The sequence below is a fragment of the Coregonus lavaretus genome (assembly GCF_964263955.1).
Source record: "Coregonus lavaretus genome assembly, chromosome: 8".
NCBI lineage: Eukaryota > Metazoa > Chordata > Actinopteri > Salmoniformes > Salmonidae > Coregonus > Coregonus lavaretus.
Genome location: NC_139995.1, coordinates 30,667,384 through 30,683,830, shown reverse-complemented (window position 1 = coordinate 30,683,830; position 16,447 = coordinate 30,667,384). Strand labels below are relative to the sequence as shown.

Sequence of the window (16,447 nt, the reverse complement as noted above, 5' to 3'; positions counted from 1 at the left end):
TAATTAGACCAGAAGATTCTCGAACAGAACATTAAAATGTGCTTATCTCTGAGATCAGAGGTAGCTATCTCCTTATGTAATATTTATGATATAGTTATATTTTTCTCTCTCTGTTATCCGTAACCTGATTGCATTATACAGACCAGGGTGGGGATATGTTGCTTTGAAACTGGCACAGAACTGCTACCATTCCTAGTTTCCAAATTGTAAGAATATTGTCTCCCATTCAAGAAAATATCAGGTAGCCTAGCAAAATGCATCATATGGGGATGATTTCTGTATTTTGAAAGTTACATATCTTGAAAACTTGATTGCTGACAAGCAAAACATTTTGGGGCCATGTCAACAATGGACTAATGAAACAAATACCAACATATAGTTTTGGGGTGTAATTTTCCTTTAAGAGCATTGGGCCAGGAACCGAAAGGTTGCTGGTTGAATCCCCTGAGAAATCTGTTGATGTACCCTTGAGCAAGGCACTTAACCCTAATTGCTCTGGATAAGATTGTCTGCTAAATGACTAAAATGTCAAATGTTTTATAGGGGGTGAGGATTTTGTTTGTTATGTTGGTGGTTTCATTTGTAATCCCAACCGGTCTCCACTCTCTCGTTGCTTAATATGGTAATCCTGATCATCTGACCCCCTCTCATTTTGACCCCCTCTCATCTGACCCCCTCTCATCTGACCCCCTCTCATCTGACCCCCTCTCATCTGACCCCCTATCATCTGTCTACTATAGAACAACCCCTGATGACCCTGTTATAAAACCACAGATTGCCAAAACCTTCATTTCCTAACTAGATATCCACTTCAATGTTGTAATTCAACATCTGTAATGCATTTTAACAGGGAAATTCAGTTTTCAGAAAATAAAGGCAAACTTCATTTTGTTGTAAAGGGAGAGAAGGCAGAGTTCAACTTGATGCTACAGATCAGTGATTAGTTCACATGAATTAGGCAGTGCCTCCTGAAGGCAGGTTTGAGGCTATGTGCATGTCCAGTCTTATCCATGTTGTACAGTGAGGGGAAAAAAGTATATGATCCCCTGCTGATTTTGTACGTTTGCCCACTGACAAAGAAATGATCAGTCTATAATTTTAAAGGTAGGTTTATTTGAACATTGAGAGACAGAATAACAACAAAAAAATCCAGAAAAACCTATGTCAAAAATGTTATAAATTGATTTGCATTTTAATGAGGGAAATAAGTATTTGACCCCTCTGCAAAACATGACTTAGTAATTGGTGGCAAAACCCTTGTTGGCAATCACAGAGGTCAGACGTTTCTTGTAGTTGGCCACCAGGTTTGCACACATCTCAGGAGGGATTTTGTCCCACTCCTTTTTGCAGATCATCTCCGAGTCATTAAGGTTTCGAGGCTGACGTTTGGCAACTCGAACCTTCAGCACCCTCCACAGATTTTCTATGGGATTAAGGTCTGGAGACTGGCTAGGCCACTCCATGACCTTAATGTGCTTCTTCTTGAGCCACTCCTTTGTTGCCTTGGCCGTGTGTTTTGGGTCATTGTCATGCTGGAATACCCATCCACGACCCATTTTCAATGCCCTGGCTGAGGGAAGGAGGTTCTCACCCAAGATTTGACGGTACATGGCCCCGTCCATCGGCCCTTTGATGCGGTGAAGTTGTCCTGTCCCCTTAGCAGAAAAACACCCCCAAAGCATAATGTTTCCACCTCCATGTTTGACGGTGGAGATGGTGTTCTTGGGGTCGTAGGCAGCATTCCTCCTCCAAACACGGCGAGTTGAGTTGATGCCAAAGAGCTCCATTTTGGTCTCATCTGACCACAACACTTTCACCCAGTTCTCCTCTGAATCATTCAGATGTTCATTGGCAAACTTCAGACGGGCCTGTATATGTGCTTTCTTGAGCAGGGGGACCTTGCGGGCGCTGCAGAATTTCAGTCCTTCACGGCGTAGTGTGTTACCAATTGTTTTCTTGGTGACTATGGTCCCAGCTGCCTTGAGATCATTGACAAGATCCTCCCGTGTAGTTCTGGGCTGATTCCTCACCGTTCTCATGATCATTGCAAATCCACGAGGTGAGATCTTGCATGGAGCCCCAGGCCGAGGGAGATTGACAGTTCTTTTGTGTTTCTTCCATTTGTGAATAATCGCACCAACTGTTGTCACCTTCTCACCAAGCTGCTTGGCGATGGTCTTGTAGCCCATTCCGGCCTTGTGTAGGTCTACAATCTTGTCCCTGACATCCTTGGAGAGCTCTTTGGTCTTGGCCATGGTGGAGAGTTTGGAATCTGATTGATTGATTGCTTCTGTGGACAGGTGTCTTTTATACAGGTAACAAACTGAGATTAGGAGCACTCCCTTTAAGAGTGTGCTCCTAATCTCAGCTCGTTACCTGTATAAAAGACACCTGGGAGCCAGAAATCTTTCTGATTGAGAGGGGGTCAAATACTTATTTCCCTCATTAAAATGCAAATCAATTTATAACATTTTTGACATGCGTGTTTGTTGTTATTCTGTCTCTCACTGTTCAAATAAACCTACCATTAAAATTATAGACTGATAATTTCTTTGTCAGTGGGCAAACGTACAAAATCAGCAGGGGATCAAATACTTTTTTCCCTCACTGTATTCTCTTTGAGAGTATGAAGACATCCAGCTTTGATAATGTTCCATTAATTAGGGCGTGCATGATGTCCCTCTGCAACCATAGAAAAGATAAACACAGTGAAGGTAACAGAGAGGGAGATTATCAACTCAGTCATCTCTGAGATCATTGGGGTCACATCTTGATGAACCAGCTGGAGGGTGAAAAGCCTGCCTGTAAACCATCTGTGTTAGTGTGACAGAGAGGACCTGACAACTTGAAGACTTTCTCTGGTGTTTGTTTGCCCTGCGTGAACCCACTCAGGGTCTACAGCAGCATTGTATGGATTTTCTCTGTAGAGTGAATTCTTGTCTTTATACATGAAAATAGAGATGATAAAACAAATAATTGAATAATAAAGGATGGCTGACTTATTCCAAAAAATTAATCATAGGAAGCTTGATCCTGATCATTGATCTCAGTGTTATTTTCTCCACAGATCCGTGTCCTGCTTTTCATCGGTCTCTACATCATCTCCTATCTGGTCATCACCCACTACAAGAGGAACACTGAGTTCACCATAGGTACGTGTGAGTCTGTGAGGTCAAATGTCAGGGGAGTGGAGGTCAGGTCACAGACTGCAAGGTCTGCTGGGTTTCTGCAGCTCAGCACTCTACTGATTAACTGTAAAAGTCAATGATTAGACTGTTGGTATTTCTGTATGTCTGCCAATATCCTCCTTTGGTCCTGTACATGTGGGTGTTGTACTACAGCCAGGATGGACATATACAGTATATAAATGCATATCTCAGCATATGTTTGCCATTACTTCACACTTCTGCGTATAGGTTTTGCATATCAACATAAACAAGTTGCTGTTTACCATGAAGGGGCCATAATAACTTGTTAATTTATGTGTGTGTGCATGTGCACGAGCTAGGGTGTTTTTAACTGCAGCAACCCCATCACCTCACTTGTGAGTGTATGTTTGCGTCAGGAATTGACAGCAAGCATTGGTATGGCGGACGGGACGCTTTCCAAAATACACTCTGGTACAAATTACAGCCAGAGCCTGTTATGCAACCTCCCCCTGTTGCCCCCCTCCCTCGGCCACCCGGATTCTCTGTCCTGTTAGACAGGGTAAGAGGCGCAAGGAATGTTATTTTTATTATTATTATAATTTTAAAAAATTGGGGACGGTAGCTTTAATATTGTAGATAGATGTTGGGTTGTAGCAAATTAATTGTTTGCATCATTTCTAATCTGCAAGGAATGTTCCCCTGGGATTATAATACTGTCCGTAGGGCAGACAAAGTGCACAAAAACCCCACACACACACTTGGACAGGCACGCACAAACTCACACACATACACACAACCAGCTCCCACCCAGTCAGGAATGTAGGGTCCGCAGCACCCCGTGGACAACCAGTGGGGAGCCAGTAATGAATATGGGTGTTGGGAATAGGGGTTTTCACAAACCAGATGTTTCTGGCTATAGTTTCATTCTAGTAATCTCTCTTGTGTAGTGTGATTTCAAACCATGTACGAAACCAGAGAGAGAGAGAAAGAAGTGAGGGGGAAACAGAGCGATCCATGGGTTTTTACTTTAACCAACAAAGGACTCTGCACTTTTGATAGCCTGTCTTCTTTTGCTGGTACAAAACAATGGGATACAAAATAAGCCTGAACTTCAAAGCCTGTGTTAAATATGATCATCCTTCAGTTTTTAGGACTACATTCTTCATCGTAATGAGTGGGGTTAGCAAATTGTTCAATACCACCCTCAACCCTTTTCCCAACACTTGCACATGCATACTAAATTGTGCACTGATTTGTTCAGTTGTTGGAAACAGCTGACATTTCTGATCAATATCATGATCAGTCACAAATCAGGGCCACACACATATACACACATGGGGTCCAGAGATCTTCGAACAATGTATTACTGTACTGTGATAAGGGTTGGCGTTTTACTTTTGGGCAATTACATTTCCTGCTTTTGTAAAGAACCTAGTATTGCCAGTTCCTGGTTTGTAGCCTGCAGCATAAACACACACACACTGTATGTACACAATAATTTGCTTTGCTTGATCACACACAAAAACACTTTTCCACACATGTGCAAACATGTTTGTTGATTATAGTTGTTACTTCAAGAACAGTTTTAGCCTGCAGGTGTTTGTGACAGTTGAGCAACATGTGCTTGTCTCCCTTTAGGACATTTTGGGGAAGGAGGTCTTGTCTTTTATCAGGTTCCCAGCTTCTTGCCCAGCCGGTCTGCCCCCTCCCCCCCACACACGTATTCCTCTTTCTGAAAGCCATACTAATAATTGTGTTGTGTGCTTTAAATTATAGATGACAGCGAAGATGCAACAGTCAACAAAATTGCGTAAGTAACTTTGAACAATAGAGGCTTTATTACCACCGATCATATCTATATCTGCCACATAATGTCAGAAAACCAATATACTGTACCTAAATATTTTATATTTATATGTGTCATATGGGAATGCGGCTTCTTTTTGTAAAATCTATTTTTCTCTCTCCCCCTCTTTCTCTCTGCCTTTCTATAGGCTGTGTCTCTGTACGTTCACTCTCTCTGTCTCTATGGGCGCTGTCCTACTCCTACCTCTCTCCATCTTGTCCAATGAGGTCCTGCTCTCCTTCCCACAGAGCTACTACATGCAGTGGCTTAACGGATCTCTTATACACGGTAAACACACACAAGCCCCTAAATGAACATACTCACACACACAGTTACGCTAACACACACGTTGCCAGACACACCTAATGCATGCAGACATTTGTACGTGGTTTGAGGTCCTGTGCTGATGAAAGATCTTCTCAGTGCACATGCTTCACATATTTGCTTTTTATTCCTATTTAATTTGTTCAGAGAAAAATTACAGTCCACCCCAGGTTACAAGGGTGCAAATATGACATTTACTCAGTGATGATGATAAGACAGACTGCCGATATGAGCTCCTCAGAACTTTCAACTTTTAAAACTGACTGTTAGTGAAATGTAATCAGAAGACTATAGCATGTAGAGGGGAGGACAGCTCATAATAATGGCGTGAATGGAATGATAACTAATACATGGAAACCATGTGTTTGATGTGCTCGATACCATTCAATTTATTCCATTCCAGCCATTACTATGGCGGGCGGAAGGTAGCCTGGCGTTTAAGAGCGTTGGGCCAGTAATCAAATAGTTACTGGTTCGAATCCCAGAGCCGGCTAGGTGGAAAACATCTGCCGTTCTGCACTTGAGCAAGGCAGTTAACCCCCAACAACAACTGCTCCCTGGGCACCGATGATGTGGACATTGATCAAGGCAGCCACCCACCTGGTTAAAAGTGGAAGACAGATTTCCCTTGAATGCATTCAGTTGTGCAACTGACTAGGTATCCCCTTTCCCTTCGAGCCCGTCCTCCCCAATTAAGGTGCCACCGGCCGCCTGTGGGAGAGAGAGAGCCTCTCACTGTCTAAAACACTGTCTGTCCCCATCTCTCAATGCAGGACTGTGGAATCTAGTCTTCCTCTTCTCCAACCTCTCCCTGGTCTTCCTCCTGCCCTTTGCCTACTTCTTCACTGAGTCTGAGGGCTTCGCTGGATCCAAAAAGGTACCTGCTTCAGTGACAGAGCAGACTGGTTAGAAGATGTGCTTGAGCCAAATCCCCTGAGTATTGTTGTCATGACATGATGATTGGGATGAGTTGGCTAAAGCACATACATATCTGGGAAGAGGTTAGTGATAAAGCATCATGTACAGTATATATATAACATGTGGTATAATGTTTCTATACTCTCTGTACACAGGGTGTGATGGCCCGTCTGTATGAGACAGCAGTAGTCCTCTTCCTCCTGACCCTGCTTGTACTGGGGATGGTGTGGGTGGCATCAGCCATACTTGATGATAATATGGCCAGTCTTTACGGTAAAACAACCCCTCTACTCCTTCTCCCCTCTCTCTCTCTCTTGTTCTCTCCCCCTGTTATGTGACTTTCATAACCTGTTTTATGTGATTTTTGTCTTTTAACTTCCACCTCTTTACATATTTTGTCTGTTGGCGTTGTTAACTGAAAATGTGCAATGTAAGTTTAATTCCTAAATTACTCTAAAATGTGTTCTGTGTTCTGTCTGTCAGATCTGTGGGAGTATTACCTGCCTTATCTGTACTGCTGCATTTCCTTGTTCGGAGTCCTGCTGCTGTTGTGTAAGTACAGTACATGTTTACCCATGAGTATCCCAGCCAATTGGCATTGTGTATATGTGAGATTTCTCTCTGTGATGCCTGTGTATTATATAATATATAAATGTATCCCCTGTCTCCCACAGTATGCACTCCTCTGGGATTATCGCGCATGTTCAGCATCACAGGAAGCCTACTGGTCAAACCAAAGGTGAGTGTGTCTGTGTGAGACTCATGTCAGTGTATGGTGTTGGTATGTACAGTATGTGTGTGCTGGTCTGACTCCCTGAACGTCTTCCATCCTCAGCTGCTGGAGGACCTTGACGAGACAATGAGTTGCGCTGAGTTTGAAGAGGCCTCTTTATCCAGGAAACTCACTAGTTAGTTCCATTACATAACACATATATATGATATAACGTATGTCCATTTTATGCCATAATTTGTCCATTCCATGCAGAATTCAAGTGATGCGATGTCTCTTTAAAGGGAATATTGAATAAAAGCTGATCACAAAATTACACCTCTCTCTCTCTGCAGGTGGGACCTCGTGTTGGATTAATGTGAATGCAGAGGTTCTGAGGAACCGGTTCTTCAACATTCAGGCCAGGTGGATTGCTCTGGGTAGGAACTACTGACTTTCATAAAGACGCACAACATGTCCTATGCCACGAGGCATGGCCAGGAAAACGTTTGGCTATAATTAGGGCCTGGAGTTTGTCCTGGTCGGGTCACATGGTCAGGAAAATCTCCAACAGATAGAAAGACACTAATTCTGGATTTCTGTTTTTTGCCTTCAGACATATGGAAGAGAGTGTCACCATGGCAGCGTAACCTAGGATACCCATTAGCCATGCTGTTGCTGTTGGCTCTAACGGTGAGGAGAGTCAGACTCACCACTGACATCACCTGCGGGCATACACCTGACACCACTTCCTCATACAAAATGAGTGTGTTCTGATTGGCTGTGTGTGTGTTATTCTCTTTCCCAGGTGGTGTGTGTGCTCATTGTGTGTTACCATGTGGTGGAGTTGCTGTTTGATGAGACAGCTATGCCTCGCGGGATGGAGGTGAGGGGATGCTTTCCTTTACAAGCAATTACTAATAATTATGTGTTTATAAACTGATACGCAAAACGACGCCGGATTCAAAACTTAGAATTTTTTTATTTAAATTATTATACAAAATTCTTGCTACCATTATAATGTTATTTATATGGGGGATACAATCTTCCCAGCTCTGCAGATTTTGCTGTGAAGAGACAGAATCATTAGATCATTTGTTTTGGTACTGTCCAGTTGTAGGTTGTTTTTGGTCACAGGTCCAGGAATGGCTGAAGGATTGCAATATTTACCTGGAGCTAACCCTGCACATAGCACTACTGGGTGATTGTCACGCCCTGACCTAGAGAACTCTTGTTGGTTGGGTCAGGGTGTGAGTTCAGTTTGAGATCTACATTGGGGAAAAAAAGTATTTAGTCAGCCACCAATTGTGCAAGTTCTCCCACTTAAAAAGATGAGAGAGGCCTGTAATTTTCATCATAGGTACACGTCAACTATGACAGACAAATTGAGAAAGAAAATTCCAGAAAATCACTGTAGGATTTTTAATGAATTTATTTGAAAATTATGGTGGAAAATAAGTATTTGGTCACCTACAAACAAGCAAGATTTCTGGCTCTCACAGACCTGTAACTTCTTCTTTAAGAGGCTCCTCTGTCCTCCACTCGTTACCTGTATTAATGGCACCTGTTTGAACTTGTTATCAGTATAAAAGACACCTGTCCACAACCTCAAACAGTCACACTCCAAACTCCACTATGGCCAAGACCAAAGAGCTGTCAAAGGACACCAGAAACAAAATTGTAGACCTGCACCAGGCTGGGAAGACTGAATCTGCAATAGGTAAGCAGCTTGGTTTGAAGAAATCAACTGTGGGAGCAATTATTAGGAAATGGAAGACATACAAGACCACTGATAATCTCCCTCGATCTGGGGCTCCACGCAAGATCTCACCCCGTGGGGTCAAAATGATCACAAGAACGGTGAGCAAAAATCCCAGAACCACACGGGGGGACCTAGTGAATGACCTGCAGAGAGCTGGGACCAAAGTAACAAAGCCTACCATCAGTAACACACTACGCCGCCAGGGACTCAAATCCTGCAGTGCGAGACGTGTCCCCCTGCTTAAGCCAGTACATGTCCAAGCCCGTCTGAAGTTTGCTAGAGTGCATTTGGATGATCCAGAAGAGGATTGGGAGAATGTCATATGGTCAGATGAAACCAAAATATAACTTTTTGGTAAAAACTCAACTCGTCGTGTTTGGAGGACAAAGAATGCTGAGTTGCATCCAAAGAACACCATACCTACTGTGAAGCATGGGGGTGGAAACATCATGCTTTGGGGCTGTTTTTCTGCAAAGGGACCAGGACGACTGATCCGTGTAAAGGAAAGAATGAATGGGGCCATGTATCGTGAGATTTTGAGTGAAAACCTCCTTCCATCAGCAAGGGCATTGAAGATGAAACGTGGCTGGGTCTTTCAGCATGACAATGATCCCAAACACACTGCCCGGGCAACGAAGGAGTGGCTTCGTAAGAAGCATTTCAAGGTCCTGGAGTGGCCTAGCCAGTCTCCAGATCTCAACCCCATAGAACATCTTTGGAGGGAGTTGAAAGTCCGTGTTGCCCAGCGACAGCCCCAAAACATCACTGCTCTAGAGGAGATCTGCATGGAGGAATGGGCCAAAATACCAGCAACAGTGTGTGAAAACCTTGTGAAGACTTACAGAAAATGTTTGACCTGTGTCATTGCCAACAAAGGGTATATAACAAAGTATTGAGAAACTTTTGTTATTGACCAAATACTTATTTTCCACCATAATTTGCAAATAAATTCATTAAAATCCTACAATGTGATTTTCTGAAATGTTTTTCCTCATTTTGTCTGTCATAGTTGACGTGTACCTATGATGAAAATTACAGGCCTCTTTCATCTTTTTAAGTGGGAGAACTTGAACAATTGGTGGCTGACTAAATACTTTTTTCCCCCACTGTATGTTATTGTATTTCTATGTTGTATTCTAGTATTTGTATTTCTATGTTTGGCCGGGTGTGATTCCCAATCAGAGGCAGCTGTCGCTCATTGTCTCTGATTGGGGATCATACTTAAGTAGCCTGGTTGCCTACCTTAGTTGTGGGATCTTGTTTGTGTTCCTGTTTGGCTTGTTGTGTGTATAGCCCATAGGACTTCACGTTTTCGTTATTTTGTCAAGTGTTTATTCTTATTAATAAACATGTACGCATACCACGCTGCACCTTGGTCTGACCCGTCTCTCAACGATCGTGACAGAAGATCCCACCACCAACGAACCAAGTAGCGTGCCCAGGAGCAGCAGATACCCTGGACACAGGTGGGAAAGACATTTTGGACTTGGGAGGAGATATTGGCTGGTAGAGGACCCTGGGCGAAGGAGGAAGCCCAGGCAGGAGAGGAGAAACGGCGACTCAAAAGGACTCGGTCACGAAGAAAGCCAGAGAAGCAGCCCCAATAAAAGAAAATTGGGGGGCACACAGGGGGGTTGGCGGAGCCAGGGTTCAGAGCAGAGGCAACTCCCTGTATTCACGCTAAGAAGCGTGTGACCGTGCAGGCTCTGTGTTATGCGGAGATACGCACTGTGTCGCCAGTGCGCCTGCACAGTCCAGTGCGTCCTGTGCTAGCGCCATGCACGTGCCGTGCGAAAATGGGCATCCAGCCAGGACGGGTTGTGCCGGCTCAACGCTCCTGGTCTCCAGTACGCCTCCTCGGTCCAGCATATCCTGCGGTGGTTCTAGGTACTGTGTCTCCAGTGCGCGTTCACAGCCCAGTGCGTCCTGTACTAACGCCACGCACGTACCGTGCGGAAGTGGGCATCCAGCCAGGACGGGTTGTGTCAGCTCTACGCTCCAGACCTCCAGTGCGCCTCCACAGCCCGGTACGGCCTGTGCCAGCTCCTCGCACCAAACCAGTGGTGCCTGTCGCCAGCCCGGTACGCCCCGTACCTGCTCCCCGCACCAAACCAGCGGTGCGTGTATCCAGTCCAGTACGGCCCGTACCTTCTCCCCCGCACCAAACCAGTGGTGCGTGTCGCCAGCCCGGTACGCCCCGTACCTGCTCCCCGCACCAAACCAGCGGTGCGTGTATCCAGTCCAGTACGGCCCGTACCTGCTCCCTGCACCAAACCTGTGGTGCGTGTCGCCAGCCCGGTACGCCCCGTACCTGCTCCCCGCACCAAACCAGTGGTGCGTGTATCCAGTCCGGAACGGCCCGTGCCTGCTCCTCACACCAAACCTGTGGTGCGTGTCTCCAGTCCGGCATGACCCGTGCCTGCTCCCCGCACCAAACCAGTGGTGCGTGTATCTAGTCCGGCACGGCCCGTGCCTGCTCCTCGCACCAGACCAGTGGTGCGTGTTCCCAGTCCCGCTCCGGTCAGCGGTTCCACTCCGGAGCCAGAGCAGTCCGCTCCACCGGTGCCGAGTCCAGCTCCGGTCAGCGGCTCCACTCCGGAGCCAGAGCAGTCCGCTCCACCGGTGCCTAGTCCAGCTCCGGTCAGCGGTTCCACTCCGGAGCCAGAGTAGTCCGCTCCACCGGTGCCTAGTCCAGCTCCGGTCAGTGGTTCTACTCCGGAGCCAGGGCAGTCCGCTCCACCGGGGTCCAGTTCAGCCTTGGTCAGCGGCTCCACTCCAGACCCAGAAGTCAGCCCCTCTCCAGGTTCAGGGTCTCCCACACCAGGGTCCAGACAGGGCTTGGTGCATCGTGGGAGGAAGGAGAGGGGAAGCATCGCGCCGAGGACCAGACCAGGGGCGCAACGGGAGGCAGAGAGGTAGAGGTCGTCATGCCCGGAGCCGGAGCCGCCTCCGAGGCTGAATGCCCACCCGGACCCTCCCCTAATGAATCAGGTTTGGTCGGCCGGAGTACGCACTGTTGGGGGGGGGGGGGGGTACTGTCACGCCCTGACCTAGAGAACTCTTGTTGGTTGGGTCAGGGTGTGAGTTCAGTTTGAGATCTATGTTATTGTATTTCTATATTGTATTCTAGTATTTCTATGTTTGGCCGGGTGTGATTCCCAATCAGAGGCAGCTGTCGCTCGTTGTCTCTGATTGGGGATCATACTTAAGTAGCCTGGTTGCCTACCTTAGTTGTGGGATCTTGTTTGTGTTCCTGTTTGGCTTGTTTGTGTATAGCCCATAGGACTTCACGTTTTCGTTGTTTTTGTTATTTTGTCAAGTGTTTATTCTTATTAATAAATATGTACGCATACCACGCTGCACCTTGGTCTGACCCGTCTCTCAACGATCGTGACAGTGATCTGAAAAGTCATAGTCAATCGATCAATTATATAATAATACTTTTAGCAAAAAAATGTATTTTCAATTTACAATCTGTAGAAACAATGAGAATAGAAGGGTTCAGAACTTTTGTGAAACATCACAGTACAGTTGAAAAATATATGGCAAATAGAAATCCAATATGGATGGTGTTAAGAGATAGATGGGAGGTGTTGAATGGAGCTGAAGGATGGGACTAATAACAACTAACAATAACTAATAACAACAAGATAACTAATGTAAAGCATACTGTGTCCATAATAAGTACAGTGGGGAGAACAAGTATTTGATAAACTGCCGATTTTGCAGGTTTTCCTACTTACAAAGCATGTAGAGGTCTGTAATTTTTATCATAGGTACACTTCAACTGTGAGAGACGGAATCTAAAACAAAAATCCAGAAAATCACATTGTATGATTTTTAAGTAATTAATTTGCATTTTGTTGCATGACATAAGTATTTGATCACCTACCAACCAGTAAGAATTCCGGCTCTCACAGACCTGTTCGTTTTTCTTTAAGAAGCCCTTCTGTTCTCCACTCATTACCTGTATTAACTGCACCTGTTTGAACTCGTTACCTGTATAAAAGACACCTGTCCACACACTCAATCAAACAGACTCCAACCTCTCCACAATGGCCAAGACCAGAGAGCTGTGTAAGGACATCAGGGATAAAATTGTAGACCTGCACAAGGCTGGGATGGGCTACAGGACAATAGGCAAGCAGCTTGGTGAGAAGGCAACAACTGTTGGCGCAATTATTAGAAAATGGAAGAAGTTCAAGATGACGGTCAATCACCATCGGTCTAGGGCTCCATGCAAGATCTCACCTCGTGGGGCATCAATGATCATGAGGAAGGTGAGGGATCAGCCCAGAACTACACGGCAGGACCTGGTCAATGACCTGAAGAGAGCTGGGACCACAGTCTCAAAGAAAACCATTAGTAACACACTACGCCGTCATGGATTAAAATCCTGCAGCACACGCAAGGTCTCCCTGCTCAAGCCAGCGCATGTCCAGCCCATCTGAAGTTTGCCAATGACCATCTGGATGATCCAGAGGAGGAATGGGAGAAGGTCATGTGGTCTGATGAGACAAAAATAGAGCTTTTTGGTCTAAACTCCACTCGCCGTGTTTGGAGGAAGAAGAAGGATGAGTACAACCCCAAGAACACCATCCCAACCGTGAAGCATGGAGGTGGAAACATCATTCTTTGGGGATGCTTTTCTGCAAAGGGGACAGGACGACTGCACCGTAATGAGGGGAGGATGGATGGGGCCATGTATCGCGAGATCTTGGCCAACAACCTCCTTCCCTCAGTAAGAGCATTGAAGATGGGTCTTGGCTGGGTCTTCCAGCATGACAACGACCCGAAACACACAGCCAGGGCAACTAAGGAGTGGCTCCGTAAGAAGCATCTCAAGGTCCTGGAGTGGCCTAGCCAGTCTCCAGACCTGAACCCAATAGAAAATCTTTGGAGGGAGCTGAAAGTCCGTATTGCCCAGCGACAGCCCCGAAACCTGAAGGATCTGGAGAAGGTCTGTATGGAGGAGTGGGCCAAAATCCCTGCTGCAGTGTGTGCAAACCTGGTCAAGACCTACAGGAAACGTATGATCTCTGTAATTGCAAACAAAGGTTTCTGTACCAAATATTAAGTTCTGCTTTTCTGATGTATCAAATTCTTATGTCATGCAATAAAATGCAAATTAATTACTTAAAAATCATACAATGTGATTTTCTGGATTTTTGTTTTAGATTCCATCTCTCACAGTTGAAGTGTACCTATGATAAAAATGACAGACCTCTACATGCTTTGTAAGTAGGAAAACCTGCAAAATCGGCAGTGTATCAAATACTTGTTCTCCCCACTGTATATAGGTTATAGGTTGAGAACTTTTGTGAAAGAGCACAGTTAGAAAGATATGGCATATAGAAGCAAACCGGATGGACATCATGAAAATGATCGGAGAGGTTGAGGGTAGAGGAAGTTCAGGAGTAAAAACAAAAAAATATGTCCATAAAATGTATATACAGTGAGGGGGAAAAAGTATTTGATCCCCTGCTGATTTTGTACGTTTGCCCACTGACAAAGAAATGATCAGTCTATAATTTTAATGGTAGGTTTATTTGAACAGTGGGAGAAAAATCCATGTCAAAAATGTTATAAATTTATTTGCATTTTAATGAGGGAAATAATTATTTGACTCCCTCTCAATCAGAAAGATTTCTGGCTCCCAGGTGTCTTTTATACAGGTAACGAGCTGAGATTAGGAGCACACTCTTAAAGGGAGTGCTCCTAATCTCAGTTTGTTACCTGTATAAAAGACACCTGTCCACAGAAGCAATCAATCAGATTCCAAACTCTCCACCATGGCCAAGACCAAAGAGCTCTCCAAGGATGTCAGGGACAAGATTGTAGACCTACACAAGGCTGGAATAGGCTACAAGACCATCGCCAAGCAGCTTGGTGAGAAGGTGACAACAGTTGGTGCGATTCTTCGCAAATGGAAGAAACACAAAATAACTGTCAATCTCCCTCGGCCTGGGGCTCCATGCAAGATCTCACCTCGTGGAGTTGCAATGATCATGAGAACGGTGAGGAATCAGCCCAGAACTACACGGGAGGATCTTGTCAATGATCTCAAGGCAGCTGGGACCATAGTCACCAAGAAAACAATTGGTAACATACTACGCCGTGAAGGACTGAAATCCTGCAGCGCCCGCAAGGTCCCCCTGCTCAAGAAAGCACATATACCGTCTGAAGTTTGCCAATGAACATCTGAATGATTCAGAGGAGAACTGGTCAGATGAGACAAAAATCGAGCTCTTTGGCATCAACTCAATTCGCCGTGTTTGGAGGAGGAGGAATGCTGCCTTTGACCCCAAGAACACCATCCCCACCGTCAAACATGGAGGTGGAAACATTATGCTTTGGGGGTGTTTTTCTGCTAAGGGGACAGGACAACTTCACCGCATCAAAGGGACGATGGACGGGGCCATGTACCGTCAAATCTTGGGTGAGAACCTCCTTCCCTCAGCCAGGGCATTGAAAATGGGTTGTGGATGTGTATTCCAGCATGACAATGACCCAAAACACACGGCCAAGGCAACAAAGGAGTGGCTCAAGAAGAAGCACATTAAGGTCCTGGAGTGGCCTAGGCAGTCTCCAGACCTTAATCCCATAGAAAATCTGTGGAGGGAGCTGAAGGTTCGAGTTGCCAAACGTCAGCCTCGAAACCTTAATGACTTGGAGAAGATCTGCAAAGAGGAGTGGAACAAAATCTCTCCTGAGATGTGTGCAAACCTGGTGGCCAACTACAAGAAACGTCTGACCTCTGTGATTGCCAACAAGGGTTTTGCCACCAAGTACTAAGTCATGTTTTGCAGAGGGGTCAAATACTTATTTACCTCATTAAAATGCAAATCAATTTATAACATTTTTGACATGCGTTTTTCTGGATTTTTTTGTTGTTATTCTGTCTCTCACTGTTCAAATAAACCTACCATTCAAATTATAGACTGATCATGTCTTTGTCAGTGGGAAAACGTACAAAATCAGCAGGGGAGAAAATACTTTTTTCCCTCACTGTAGTATGTACAAGCTGGAAGTAGAGGCCTGAGCGATGTTGTTCACTAGTTTACTCCAATTAGGGAAGGGGTGGTGGGGTTGGAAAGTAATAAAGGGAAATATATATTTGTGAGAAAAAAAACATATGGGGGATTGGAGGTGATGCAGACAATTACATTGATGGAAGTTACAATCTGTCTGCAATATTAAAGCTGATCTACCCCCCCAAAATATAATAATAATAATAATAATAATAATAATAATAATAATAATAATAATTCAGCAAATATCTAATTTAATTCAAACAAAGATATGTAGCCACTACTTGTATACCTGTAGTTCTTGCCTATGAACACTGTACAGCATAAAATTGTACTCTGTAGTAGACCTATATACACTATGAAACAGAGTTTATATCTCGTGTGTACTACTGACATTCAATTGTATTAACACAGGATAACAGAGGATCTCTCTCTTTTCTTAAAGGACCCTCTCCTGGGCGCTGCCTCGTTCTCCATGTTTGGTTCGTTAGGGGCTACAGTACAGGCGGTCCTCATCTTGTATCTCATGATCTCCTCAGTAGTGGGTTTCTACAGCTCACCACTGTTCACTGGACTACGACCCCGTGCGCAGGACACCACACTGACACAGGTACACACACACACACACACACACTGGCATGCACATACACACGGTTCGCTCTCTCTTCCATTGGGCACTCTAATAACCCATCTATCTCTCTCTCTTTT

The 16,447-nt window shown here is 45.0% G+C and overlaps 1 protein-coding gene across 1 annotated transcript in view; it reads left to right on the top strand.

Annotated features, from left to right (window-relative positions):
- Positions 1–16,447, top strand: part of LOC311134332 (limb region 1 homolog-like protein) — a 33,821-nt gene that overhangs the window by 12,001 nt on the left and 5,373 nt on the right. Inside the window, exons 2-13 of the mRNA XM_084167979.1 lie at positions 3,068–3,152; positions 4,926–4,959; positions 5,144–5,283; positions 6,093–6,196; positions 6,393–6,510; positions 6,721–6,789; positions 6,912–6,976; positions 7,073–7,145; positions 7,303–7,386; positions 7,563–7,639; positions 7,755–7,832; positions 16,185–16,349. Coding sequence (XP_084024105.1) covers positions 3,068–3,152; positions 4,926–4,959; positions 5,144–5,283; positions 6,093–6,196; positions 6,393–6,510; positions 6,721–6,789; positions 6,912–6,976; positions 7,073–7,145; positions 7,303–7,386; positions 7,563–7,639; positions 7,755–7,832; positions 16,185–16,349 — 1,092 coding nt within the window. The remainder of the gene's footprint in view (positions 1–3,067; positions 3,153–4,925; positions 4,960–5,143; positions 5,284–6,092; positions 6,197–6,392; positions 6,511–6,720; positions 6,790–6,911; positions 6,977–7,072; positions 7,146–7,302; positions 7,387–7,562; positions 7,640–7,754; positions 7,833–16,184; positions 16,350–16,447) is intronic.